Source organism: Mustela lutreola, chromosome 17 (assembly GCF_030435805.1).
Source record: "Mustela lutreola isolate mMusLut2 chromosome 17, mMusLut2.pri, whole genome shotgun sequence".
In the NCBI taxonomy this organism is placed as follows: Eukaryota; Metazoa; Chordata; class Mammalia; order Carnivora; family Mustelidae; genus Mustela; species Mustela lutreola.
Window position 1 is genome coordinate 11,416,753 of NC_081306.1, and position 14,185 is coordinate 11,430,937.

Consider the following 14,185-nt stretch of genomic DNA (forward strand, 5'->3'; position numbering starts at 1 on the left):
TACTGCTGATGTTGTTACAGTAGACCGACTTAGGCGTCTGTCATTAGTCACATGTGTGGGTATTCCTGATGTGGATGTTTCTGGAAGGGTGTGGAGCAGCCAGGAATCAGAGCAGAAGACGGCGGTATAGGTACGAGTCAGTGCAGTTGGACTGGAAGATGAGACTCCGTGGGGATGGAGTTCTGATGCAGAGGGAGAGCGCTCCGTCTTTCTGTCTTGTTCCTGGGGTCCTTCTCCCTGCAAGGGCCTCCCCTTGGCCCTCAGCTCAGGGGTCAGACTTGCCTGAATGGAGCGTCTCCACACTCCCTGAACATGGTGCCCGCAGGCAGCTGAGGCCTGTACTGCCACCTCAAGGTGGAAAAACTTAGAGCAAGAAAGAGGAATTAAGTAATGTTTTGGTATCTCTTCCTTTTGTTTTGAGGTTGTGGCTCAAATGGGTCACCAGAATGCCCATCTGTAATCTGAGAGAAGAAAAGGAGGACTAATTCGAGGTGGAACAGCGTTCATGGAACTTGCCCAGTCATTCATGTTGCCTTGTGGTGGGCCTAGACCTTCCCTATGTGATAGAATTCCACCCTCTAGATATGGTCATTACTGTCTGCTCTATTCCCCAGTGACACACAGGAATGGCCTTCTCCAGTACCACCCATCCATCCATCCACCCACCCACCCAACTGTCTGTCCATCCATCCACCCACCCACCCAAGTGTCCATCCGTCCATCCATTCATGCATCCATCCATTCATCCATCCATCTTCCCATCCAGCCAGCCATCCATCCATCTTACCATCCATCTATCCACCCACACACCCAGCTGTCCATCCATCCATCCATTCTTCCATCCATCCATCCATCCAGCCAGCCATCCCTCCATCTTCCCATCCATCCATCCACCCACCCACCCAACTGTCCATCCGTCCATCCATCCATCCATCCATCTTTCCATCTAGCCAGCCAACCATTCATCTTCCCATCCATCCATCCACCCACACACCCAGCTGTCCATCCATCCATCCATCTTTCCATCCATCCATGCATCCATCCACCTTCCCTTCCATCCAGTCAACCATTCATCTTCCCATCCATCCATCCATCCAACAATATAATTGAGCACCAACTATGTGCAAGGTACTGGAGATACAATGTTAAACAAAACGTATAAGTTTCTACTTCCCCAGTAAAGCTTGCTTTCTAGTATAGGGAGATAGACGATGTGGGCTCAAAGTGATATTTCTTAGACTGGGTGAGACAGGCATGCTGGGACAGATGTGTGGATTTGAGATCTGCTTCTTAGGAAGTGGATCCTTCTTCTATCCTAGAGGCCACTCCATACTGTGGTTCCTTCTTCCCACCTCGACCTTAGCACAGCTTCTTCATGGCCTGGGAATAGGCCTCATGCCTTTTCTTGGCTTGGTCATGCTGGTCTCCCCAAGCTGCCTTGTCCCCCAATGTCTTTTCTAATCTCCTGCAGCTATGGCCCCTCAGGACCCATGTCACATTTCCTATGTGCTCTCATACCCGGGAAAGCAGGAAGAGCCCTCCCTCTGACCCACGGTGTTTCAGAACACTGATTGGTCACCGAAGTGGCCATGTGACTTTGGGCTACCTAACTTCTGTTTCCTCAACCCCAAAGGGGGAAGGGGTCAAGATCAAAGGTTGCACATGGAAGTGTGTCTGGCCCAATTTGGGTTCAAATCCTGCCTCATCCACTGTTGCATAACTGTGGGCAAGTTGAAAAATTTCTGTGTGTCTCAGTTTCTTCATCTGTACAAGGGGGATAAAAAGGCCTATTTCATAGGATACGCGAGGTCAAATGTGTGTTAATGCAGGTCAATGCTTAGAACAATGCATGGCACCGAGAAGGTGCTAAGTATTACGTACTATTATGTGGTACTTTTAGGGCCAGCATCATGCCCAATATTTGGTAGATACCCTTAAAGTATTTGTTGAATGAATGAATAAACAAGTCGTTTTTTCATATGTATATCAAGCGTTCCCATCAAGAAGCCTACTTAAAAAAAAAAAAAGCCCACTTCTTTTTTTTTTTTTTTTAAGAGTTTATTTATTTATTTGATAGAGATCACAAGTAGGCATAGAGGCAGGCAGAGAGAGAGAGAGAGGGAAGCAGGCTCCCTGCTGAGCAGAGAGCTGGATGTGGGGCTGGATCCCAGGACCCTGAGATCATGACCCGAGCCGAAGGCAGGGGCTTAACCCACCAAGCCACGCAGGCACCCCAAAAGCCCACTTCTTCTAGGGTTAGGGGTGTTTTTTTTTCAGAGCTCACCAACTAAACTTTCTATATCAGGAGCTCAGGGCTTGGGAGCTGGGGTCCGGAAACGGAAGGAAGCAAGGTCCAGAACTGGTTGCTTCTGCCTAAGGGCTCCATAGTCCTGTGGGGCACAGACACCAGCAAACAGAAAGAAGCAAACCTGGGACAGAGCATTTGGGAAGCGCAGGTGCTGTGGGACCAGGGGTGTGGAATATCGCCCCGTCTTGCGGACAGGCAGGAACCATGGAGTGGTCCTGAATCTCCATCTGGGAGGGACCTGGAGGCAACAGAGAGATTGTGGAGGAGACTGGAGGCTCTTCTCAGGGCTTACTCTCTCCAGCAAGGTTGACAATTTGTGATAGCTTGACAGTGTTGAAGGAGATTGACAGCCAAGCCATGCCGTGGTTCCATCGCCGTAGGGAAGGCTCCTTGGAGGAGGTGTCATCCTTTTTTTTTTTTTTTAAATGTTATTTATTTATCTGAAAGAGAGAGCATGAGCAAGAGTGCAGGCAGAGGGAGACGGAGGCGTAGATTCCCCGCTGAGCAGGAAGCCTGACGCGGGACTCGATCCCAGGACCCTGGGCTCATGACCTGAGCTGAAGGCAGATGCTTAACCAACTGAGCCACCCAGGCATCCCAAGGAGGTGTCATCTTTGAGGCTGAGGGACCAGGAAGGGGCCAGAAAACAAGGGAACAGCCTGAACAAGCAGGAGTATGCTTGGGGTGGGGGGTGGGGGTTTCCGTTGGGGCATCAGAGTGAAGGACCCAGGGGTGTCAAGGCTGGGGAGTCTCAGGAAGCCTTGAGTGCCATGCTCAGGCCTGTGGGCTTTATCTAAGAGCACTTTCTTTTAAAAAACAACTTTATTGGGCACCTGGGTGGCGCAGTTCCTTGAATGTCTGACTCTTGGTCTCTACTCAGGTCGTGATCTTGGGGTCCTGAGACCTAACCCTGTGTCGGGCTCGGCATTCAGTGTGGAGTCTGCTTGAGAGTCTCTCTCCCTCTCTCTCTGCTCTGATTTCTCAGTTACGGTTAATTTGCTAGCAGTCGAATTTGTCGGTGACTCTCCCCATATCCCTCATAGGGCAGGAAATGAGTTCCAGACCCTGGCTCCACCCTCTGAGGCCACTTTAAGAGTAGAAGGTCAGGGCGCCTGGGTGGCTCAGTCATTAAGCGTCTGCCTTCGGCTCAGGTCATGAGGGTCCTGGGATCGTGCCCCGCACCGGGCTCCCTGCTCAGTGGGAAGCCTGCTTCTCCCTTTCCCACTCCCCCTGCTTATTTCCCTCTCTCACTGTGTCTCTCCCTGTCAAATAAATAAATAAAATCTTAAAAAAAAAAAAAAAAACCAAACTTGGTCAGTTAAGCCTCTGCCTTCAGCTCTGGTCATGATCCCAGGGTCCTGGGATCAAGCCTCACATCCAGCTCCTTGCTCAGCGGGTGCCTGCTTCTGCCTCTCTTTCTGCCTGCTGCTTCCCCTACTTGTGCTTGCTTGTTCTTTCTCTCAAGCAAATAAAATCTTTAAAAAGTGGGGGGGGCACCTGGGTGGCTCAGTGGGTTAAGCCTCTGCCTTCAGCTCAGGTCATGATCCCAGGGTCCTGGGATTGAGCCCCACATGGGGCTCTCTGCTCAGCAGGGAGCCTGTTTCCCTTCCTCTCTCTCTCTGCCTGCCTCTCTGCCTACTTGTGATCTCTGTCTGTCAAATAAATAAATAAATAATCTTAAAAAAATCATTAAAAAAAAAAAGAGTAAAGGCGATCAGTAATGTCTGCTTAATCACCTTTCATCTCACGATGCCCTGTGTTCCCCACCAGGGTCCTCTGGTGGTCAGCAACATGACCCAGCACTTGATCTAGGAAAGGAATGTATGGAGGATGGTCCGGGGGCTCCTGGACGGGGTGGGAAAGCTAGAAAGCCAGCCTCAGAAGTGGCAGGGAGGGGCTTCTTGGGATCTGGGGGCAGGAAGTAGGGCCCCTCGGGGCTCTGTCCGTCCTTGGTGCTTCCCCGCCCTCTGGGCTGGGGGACCCAGTGGGGACCAAGACTGTATCTGATGGCAGGGGTGAGATGGAGAGCATGTGTGCTAGAGGAACATGGGGTGCTGGTCTTCCCAGGACAGGATACGCTGCATTTTCAAACCCAAACTGTCAGTTACCCTATATTCCAGATGCAGAAACTGAGGCACGGAGGGGTTAAGACTGTTTGCCCGAGGCCACAGAGCTAAGAAGTGGCTGAGTGGGATCCCAGTATGCTCTGTCTGGCAGAGTGGGCTCCCAGGACACCCCCCACCCCACAAGAGCTGTAGGGGTTGGAAAGCCCACTGCCTTTTGAACTCATCAGGCTCCAGCATCTTTCCGGGATTGCTTTCAGGACTTGGGGGTAGGGAACAGTGCTGAAAGGAACCGTACTGTCCTCTTGGCTCTGCTCGTGTCCCCTTCACCCTGGGCGATGAGCCCAGCAGGCCCCTCGCCACTTTGATGGGGCCAGTGTGCAGGAGTTTGGGGGGCGGAGCGCGGGGAGGAGCCGTCTCCAGACCCTCAGCTCAGACCTGATTCTAATTCATGGCCTTTTTTCTTTCTGTTCTCAGATCGAGAGGACCAGTCCATTCTGTGCACGTAAGTGGAACGCCTTTCTTGTTTGTTAATACAGTCGAGATCCAGCCTGCTAAAAAGAAAAGTCCACGAGGGCAGAGCTCTTTGCTGACCTTCCCAGGGGCCTCGCTCATATGTGGCACAGAGTAGAGACGCACTTGACATTTGCTGAACGGAAGTCCTCACAGGGAGGCAGGCACAACCAAACCATCAATAGATACTTGGTGCAGTCTTGTTCTACACCATCCCCCTTTCTGAAATGAGCATTTAGTGAGCACTTATTGTATGCTAAGCCCTGAGTTATTTACAGACAATTCCACTGGGCGCCTCCCCTATGGCCTGGCCAGAGTTCCCTCCCAAGCAGGCCTCCTACTTTGATGCCACCTCCCTTATCCCTTCTGCTGTTTTTCAAGAAGGCACACTTCTTGGTAAAAGCCTACAGGATTTTGATAATGCAGTGTGGTATTGAGGGGACACAGATAATCTCAAGAGGGCAGCCCTTGTGGTTAGGTGGTGGGGCCTTGGAGACACAGGGGTAGGTCTGCTTTCCTACTTCGCTGCATGCCGGCATTTCTTTCTTGGGCAAGATGGGTATGTCTGCAAACCTCAGTCTCCTCATCTGTAGAATAGGGCCATCAATTGCCGCCACACCCTGGGCTGGTTGGGAAGATTGAAGGGGCCATGTCAGGGGAGAACTTAGTATGGTTCCCGGCCCGTAGCAGGTGTCACATCCTTGTTGGCTGGTTGTCTGATGCAGTGGTGGCGCTCTGTGGGGGTTTTGCTGAGCCTTGCTTGCTGGAGGCACCGTGGGGTTCCAGAGCAAAGCCCAGGCTGAGGAATCAGAATCCTGGCTGCTGTGAAGCTCTCTGCTTGCACAGATCCAAGAATCCCTGAGATAGATCTCTGTGATTTTAGGCCAGGAGTCAGCAAACTGTCCCCCTAGGGCCAGATTTGGCCCTCTGTTCTTACAAATAAAGTTTTATTGGAACACAGCCACACCCACTCGTGTCAGTTTGGCTTGTGGCTGCATCTGTGCTGTTAGGGCTGAGTTGAGTATGCACAGCAGATCATCTGTGCGCCTCAAGGGCTCAAATAGTCACTCTCTGGCCCTTTGTAGAAAAAGTTTTCTGACTCGTGGCTTCAGGCAAATCAACGAACTTCTCTCTACTTCCTTTTGCTCTTTTTTTCCATTCTACCCTAAAGACAAAATAAAGAGTTTTTAATTTACATTAAATTGAAATGCAAAATGCATTTCGCAAACACATATATTTTATATTTAATTTTTTTTGTAACTGTAAGAGTAAAGCAGATAAACACCCAAAAGTGAACGATGGGAAAACTTCACCCACAGTCCACTGCCAAGTTTGGCCCCAGTAAACCTTGGTGTGGCCCCTTGTTGCTGATGTTGCCTTGTTGTTGTATTTCTAGGCAGTTTTAAACATGAGTGTGAACTCAATCGTGCACATACATGTTTTTCTCTTGTTTTTTTTCCTGCTTGACTTCCCACTGATGTCCCATTTCCGTGTTATTTACAAATATCCCTTCTGATGACTACGGACCCTCTGTAGAGTTAGTGAAACCCTTGACCAGACTCCAAGTGTGAAGTTCTTAGGTCACAGAGAGAGACAGAGAGAGAGGGAACACAAGCAGAGGGAGTGAGAGAGGGAGAAGCAGGCTTCCCGCTGAGCAGAGAGCCCAATTTGGGGCTTGATCCCAGGATCAAGGCAGACGTCCCAGGCAGACGGTTAACGACTGAGCCATGCAGGTGCCCCCTCTTAGGTCATTTTAAATTTTATCTTCAGGGTGACTGGGTGGCTCAGTGGGTGAAGCATCTGCCTTCAGCTCAGGTCATGATCCTGTGGTCCTGGGATCAAGGGGTCCTGAATCCAGCCGCATCGGGCTCCCTGCTCATCAGGGAGTCTGCTTCTCCCTCTCTGATGCTCACCCCAGGGGTGTTCTCTCTCTCTCTCTCTCAAATAAATAAATAAAATCTTTAAGAAATAAATAAATGCATATTATTCCCAAACAGATATATGATGATGTCCTTCTTTGTGGGCAGAACTTCCTCTGTGACTCCTCAGCCTCTGTCTTTGAGGATGGAAGTAGGATCCCAGAAGCAAAAGTTGCCTCTGCTCTAAGGCTCTTGATTCTGGAGTTTGGTTTGAAGAAGAACTCACGAAAAAAGAAAAAGAAAGAAAAAGAATTCATGTTTCCCTGACCTTATTTGCCTGGCACTGTGGTTAGGACTTTGGCTGTGTGTGCACATTATTGTTAAATTACTGTTATTATTTAAGTGGAATCACTTAAAAAAATAGAATATTTTTGAAATGATTTTAGATTTACAAAAAGGGTGCCAAGATAGTGTCGAGAGTTCCATATCCCACCTGCCAGGTCTCCGTTTCTCCTATAGTAACATGTGACATCGCCACATGTGTCCCACTAAGACAAGAACCGGTATGTTTACTAATGTCCTTCTGTTTCATGATCCCATCCAGAATGGCATCTCGTAGTCATGTCTCCCTAGACTCCCCTGGGCTATGACAGTTTCTCAGACTTCCCTTGTTTTTCATGACCTTAATGGTTGCTTTCTTTTTTTTTTAAAGATTGTATTTATCTATTTGAGAGAGAAAGATGGAACAGGAGTGGGGGAGGGGCAGCAGGAAAAGGAGAAGCAGGCTTCCCGCTGATTAGGGAGCCCCGCATGGGGCTCTATCCCCGAACCCTGGGATCATGACCTGAGCCAAATGTAGATGCTTAACCGACTGAGCTCCTCCGGCACCCATGATCGTTTTGAGGGCTGAGCGGGGATTTAGCCGAACACCCCTCAATCTGGGTGTGTCTGATGTTTTTCCGGGACATTAGACTGGGGTTACAGGTTTTGGGGAGAATGGCACTGAGGTGAGGTGTCTTCTTCATCCCACCATTTCAGGGGGAAGATCCAACCCACATGACTCTAATGTGACCTGTCCTAAGTGATGTTAAGCTTCATCACCTGGTTCACGTTGGGTCTGCTGGGTTTAGTCATCATGTCCGTGTCAATGGTGGCTTCCCCGGGCAGGTTATTTAGGGGACCATGGCTGCTTAAAACCAGCTCAGATAGCCCTGGGGTGCTGGTCCTTCTAGACTTTCTGTCCCCAGATGTGTCTGAACATCCGTTGCTGAATGACTGGCCTGGAAGCCTGATGGCCTGGCCTCACCGGTGGGGCAGGGGGTACTCCTGACTCAGTGGCCAGATTCCTGACCCCAGGGTGCAGGCCTTTTGGCAGAAACACATCTGGGTTACCTGGTGCATACAGAGGTTAAAGAAAAGGTCCTTGGTCTCAGCTCATGGGGAGCCTGAACTGGGCTGGAACTGCGCCCACCCTGGCACAGGGGTCCTCAGGCTGTTTGTGGACTCTGCTGACTGACAAAGTAAAGCGGTGGGGAGCTCTTGGGTCCCTTTGGCCCCTAAGTGACGCTGTGACAACACTCAGCTGATCCAAGTGAGTCATCATGGGGCCATGTTGGCTCCAGAAATAGGCCAGATTTTCATGTCAGGGGCAGCCAAGGAGCTAGACGGATAAGTAAGGAGTCTGGGACCCAGCTCTGCCGTATTTCCACAGAAAGCCACCCACCCTGTCTGAGCCTCAGTTTCCTTGCCTGTAGAATGGACAGCTGCACCCGCCTCACAGGGTGGTTGTGAGGAATATATGAGTTAGTGACGGAAAACACCGAGCATGGCATCTGATGATGTCATTTAGCACTCAGCGAACATAACTGCTGCTTGCTAGATGTTTTTGGAAATGTGGCTTCACTGTCAGCCATGCTAAGCGGAAGCAAGGAGAAACTTGGGGGGGCTGCGGACAGGCAGTGAATAGTAGCGAGTCATAATCCTGATAAGCTGTGTTCATGATTTTCTTATCTTAATGCATCTTTTAGGCCTGGTGGGTAGATCTACAGCTAGCTTCTTACAGACATTATTGTCTCCCCAGACCAGGATTTATAGATGCTAATGCCTTGGAGAGGCTGGCGGTAACAGAAAGGGGTGGATGAGGTCAGGGGTGACATTAGGGAGTGGTGGGGACTGTGGAAAACTGGAAAGCTCACACGCATTCAAGGGGCAGCTGTGATCCTGCTCCAGACAACGTATGCCGTGAGAGAATGCTGACGTGCTGTTCCCAGAGCTGGTTGGGATTTTCTCCCTCTCTAGGAGGATCCAGAACTCTGGGTTTTAGAAAACACAGTGGTTGTGTTTTGCACATGCTGGTCTGCCCTTGGTTTTTCCACTCCACAGTGGATCTTGGAGTACGTTCTCTCTGATCACACATAAACCAGCCTCCCTCCTTGAGGCTGCCCAGAAATGCTGTGTCGTGTTTAACCATCCTCTAGTGATGGTAGCTGTGATTGTTTCCAGACTTTAAAAAATATGCATAAATGAACATAAAGACACACACACACACACACACAATCGATCCTTATTATTTCTTGAGTCCATATTTTTTTTAAAAGATTTTATTTATTTGATAGAGATCACAAGTAGGCAGAGAGGCAGGCAGAGAGAGGAGGCAGGCTCCCCACTGAGCAGAGAGCCCGATGTAGGGCTCGATCCCAGGACCCCGAGATCATGACCCAAGCCGAAGGCAGAGGCTTTAACACACTGAGCCACCCAGACACCCCTCTTGAGTCCATATTTGCAAACATTTGAATGGCCCAATGACATACACATTCCCAGTGGAAGAAACCCCACCTTTGTGTTCCAACTCCCTGACTGTGTCCTTTCGGTGCTAGATTTAGTACCACACTGTGTGTTTGTGACTTGTGTTATTGATTTCATGTTAATAATGTACCTACATTATAGGGTTTGCCTGCATTTCGCAGGGCTCCTTTCCTCCTCTGGGCTACCCAACAACAGCCACCTCATGTCCCCAGCCCCCATCATGCCGCCCTGATGGAGCAATCACAGACCCTCGGATGACCTTGATTACTTACTCGTTTCCTTGGCTAGTGTCTCCCTCCCTCTCCTGGAATGTAAGCTCAGTGAGGGCGGGGCAATGTCCTCATTCCCCAGCACACTGCCCCTGTACCTGGCCAGTGCCCAGTGAGAGGGGTTGGCTATAGCCATTCAACTGTCGCTTGCCAGTGTGTCCAGTCCCCCCTGAACCATCAACAGCTTAGCTCTCCTTTTTAAATTTCTTTTGGGCCATTGTCAAAATCAGCCCAAGTGACTCGAGCATTAGCCTGTTGATAGCAGGGTATGAGCTTTTAAAAATAATCAGTGGTTGGGGCGCCTGGGTGGCTCAGTGGGTTAAAGCCTCTGCCTTCGGCTCAGGTCATGGTCCCAGGGTCCTGGGATCAAGCCCCACATTGGGCTCTTTGCTCTGCAGGGAGCCTGCTGCCTCCTCTCTCTCTCTGCCTGCCTCTCTGCCTACTTGTGATCTCTGTCAAATAAATTAATTAAAAAAAAAATCAGTGGTCAAGGTAAGCCCAGGTGGGACTCACAAATTTGCTACAGATGTTAATGCAGTCAGTAACTGGAAAGTGAGTGAATGTAATGTTTGGAGCTGAGTCCTGTGGTCTTGCATGTAGTTCGTGCTGTGTGAACAAGTCGGGAACCCAGGTGAGGGAGACATGGAGAGGTCCTGGATTGAGAGGAAGTGCTACGTTCAAGGAGTAACCCGTATGTGACAACGGGCTAGATTAAGAGAGAAGGGGGTGGTGGGCCAGGAGGTCAGAGGAAGTTAGGGGGTCTTCTGGGCCCTGGGAAGGATTTTGAACATTAGTCTAAAATGTATAGGAAAGCGTTGGGAGACCACAGCCAGTGGGCCAAATGCGGCCCTTCACTGTTTTTTGTAAATAAAGTTTTATTGGCACACAGCTGTGGTTGGTTGTTTTCCTGCTACAATGGCAGAGCTGAATAGTTGGGACAGAGAATGCATGACCCACAAAGCCTAAAGTGTTCAGTAATTGGCTCCTTACAGGAATGGTTTGCAGACTTCTGGCTTGCATAGTGGAAAAATAGGTTGGGATTTATAGTTTTTTGTTGTTGCTGTTAATTTTTTTATGGTGTTATGTTAGTCACCGTATAATACATCATTAGTTTTTGATGTACTGTTCCAAGAGTATTTATGTTTTAATAATAGTGTGAATGTTGAAGATAATGATATAAACAGACTATAAGTATTATATAAGCATTAATTTAGAAGTATTAATGTAAGTGTTAGGGAAGAAATGGTTATAAGTAATAATAGCTCATCTTTTTGTATATCTGACTTTGTTCTAAACATTTTTATACATATCTACTTATTTAATCCTTGTAACTATCATATAAGTGCCTTAACTATACCCATTTTATAGATAAGGAAACCAAGGCATGGGAGTAGTTGAATGACCTACCCAAGGTCACACAGGTAACTGGTTGAGCAGGGATTTGAACTAAGATGGTCTTGCCTTGGGGCTGATTGAGTTTTCTGTGGGCTGATGCTGTCAGGGAAGGAGAGATTGCTCCTACCTAGAGGCAGCATTCAGAACAGAGGCAATGCTTACCTGGGCTTTGCAGGGTGTGTAGGAGTTGGACTACAGAATTGCTAGAGGACCTCACTGGCTGCGGGGGTAGGGGGTCCCATGAGGACCAGGGACTGAACAACTCTGAGACTCAAAGCTAAATTGGCTTCGCTGCCAAGGGCATACCACAAGCTGAAATGGTTTCGTAAATGGTGTTCAACCTTGGGACCCAAGACCAGCCACGTGATGTAAAAAATTATGCAAAATGAAAATGCAGAGCCCTTTACTCCAAAAGTGTTAAGAATTTCAAGATGGCAACAACAGAGTGCAAAGTCAAGCACAGGGCCCTCCCATGTAGCTGGCCTAGCTGGGGTTAAAGGGCCCTTGCCTTTGGGGCAGGACTTGGCAGTGGGGGGATTACAAGGCCAGGAAACCTTATATGGTCACGAGGAGGGAACTGGGCACCAAGTTCCCTACGAAAGAGGACAGAGGTTTTGAGTACGTTGATCAGGAAGGCATCTTTACCCCCAGAGTTCAGGGGCCGGAAAAGTAAAGATATTAATGTTTCTAAAGCAGCCCCGAGCACATCAATCTTCAGACACTCGTGGGCCTGGAGCTCTGGAGTTTTCTTTGGCACAGCCTCCTAGGACAATTTATTTTTATCAGTAAAACTTGGAAACTGTTGAGCCAAGCAGCCCACATGGGGAGAAGCAGATTCCCAGAGTGTATGTCCCACTTCCCCTCCCTCATAAGGTCAAAGGTCAGGGCCACAGTCATGGTCATGCCAGTATCTTTGCTGTAAAACAGAAGAGGTAGGAGAGGCTGAAAACAAAGGTGGAAAATGAGATTACTGTGGGAAAGGGGACGTTCTGGGGATCTAGCTGCTGTGTGTACTTAGACCTGAATAGGCTCAGCATCACCTATAAAGGTGGCTTCCCGTACTCAGATTTTCTCTCCTTCCTCTTGCTTTGGTCAGAACCTGCCCTTCAGTCTGGGGGTGACATCTGGCAAGCATTCTGTTGTTAGCCTGTAATTATAATATAAGTAATATATCATATAAATAAATATAAAATATAAATATATATTATAAATATAAATAATAAATATATATAATATACATAAAAAGTAATATATATATAATGTAAGTTATACATATAAATTATATATAATATATAATATAAATATAAGTAATTCATACTAGGGTGTAAATGACTAAATGGCTTGGTTCATTGGTTCCCCTGGCCTTAGAAAGCTAGTCCCTGGAGGGGTGGGCCTGTATCGTGGAATGACTGGGCGAAAAGTAGTAGAAAGCATCCTGACTGCATTGGAATCAGAGGCCTTTCAGTTCTGACTGTGCCCTTGCCTTACTGTGTGACCTAGGACGAGTTGCTTACCCACTCTGGGCCAGAGTTCCTCTTCTGTAATAACTGGGAAGTGGTACATCCTACCTTCAGGTTTGGGGGAGGGAAGGTAAAGGAGATAATGCATGTGAAACAATTAACATGGGGCCTCTCCTTCCCCTAAAAATCAACTCTCCTTAAAATTAAAAAAAAAAAAAAAATTTTTTTTTTTTTTTGTTTGGACTCTATTTCCCCCTCAAGAAATAGGAATAATTGACTCCTCAGTTCCCCATTCACAAAGTGCATCTGAGGCTATGTGAAACAATGTGGCCAATGGGACAAAGACCATTAGGAAGAAGGAGAGGGTAGTACTAAGGCCAGCGCTCCTGGAGATCAGACACTTGATGTCCGGACATCAGGACCTACAGCACTAGGTCCAGAAATTCAGGACACGTGTTACTTTCTGTCTTTTTTTATCCATGAGCAAAGTTGTTAACGAGTGCCTGGCAGGGAAAATTAATGTCTTTCCTAAATAGGAAAAAGAGCAGGGACCGCACCAGTGCTATGGCACTGGTTCAGCGTGGAGAACCTTGAGCTGACCTCGTGGGAGACACGTTCTTTTCCAGACTTAAAAAAAAAAAAAATTATCTCTTGCATTTCAGAATGTTCTGTGAGCTCAGAAAATGAGAGAGTCTAGGCAAAGAAAGGAAAAACAAAAGAAGAAAATGGGAAGGCAGGCCAAGAAGGAAAGAAAGTTATGGTTGAGACCCTGTCCTTCCAATTCACCAGGAAGAGTGGGAGTCAGAGTCAGTGTCTAGAACCCTTGGAAGAAGAAATCCCACCACGATGATCTTTGCTGGCCCAGAGAGACAGGTGGGTCAAGAAGGCCTGCCATATTCTAGGATTGCTTTTTTTTTTTTTTTTAACATTTTATTTATTTATTTGACAGAGATCACAATTAGGCAGAGAGAGAGGAGGAAGCAGGCTCCCCACTGAGCAGAGAGCCCGATGTGGGGCTCAATCCCAGGACCCTGAGATTATGAGCTGAACTGAAGGCAGAGGCTTTAACCCACTGAGCCACCCAGGCACCCCTTAGGAGTGCTCTTTTGAAAAGACTAAGAACACTAGGCTGTGCTAAACATATCAGTCATTTACACTTTAGCGTGAATTACTTCAGCCAGGTTTGTCTTCTGATACATGCCTCAGATAATTAGCTAGCCACCTTACAGTCAGCATGGGCTTTTCCAGGGGATGAAGGGACTTACATGGCTGGTAGGAAAACCCATAAGGGAAGCTTCTAACACTTTTATCTTAGGGGCTGGCATTCTAAGAGTTACCTGTTCCCTTCCTAGAAGGCTGCCCTTTGCCTGATCTTTCTGTCAACAAAGCTAATGTCTTAGAAGTAGACGATTTGCCAAGAAACTATTCTGTGTGGGACTATAATGATGGATTCATGTCATGTCACATGTGTCCAAACCCACAGAACATCCAGGACCTAGCGTGAACCTTAGTG

The 14,185-nt window shown here is 48.1% G+C and overlaps 1 protein-coding gene across 4 annotated transcripts in view; it reads left to right on the forward strand.

The window, feature by feature from the left end:
- Nucleotides 1-14,185, forward strand: part of MYH11 (myosin heavy chain 11) — a 111,046-nt gene that overhangs the window by 41,094 nt on the left and 55,767 nt on the right. For all 4 annotated transcript variants that reach the window (XM_059155625.1, XM_059155626.1, XM_059155623.1 and 1 more), the window contains exon 4: nucleotides 4,849-4,876. In XM_059155625.1, the coding sequence (XP_059011608.1) occupies nucleotides 4,849-4,876 (28 nt within the window). The remainder of the gene's footprint in view (nucleotides 1-4,848; nucleotides 4,877-14,185) is intronic.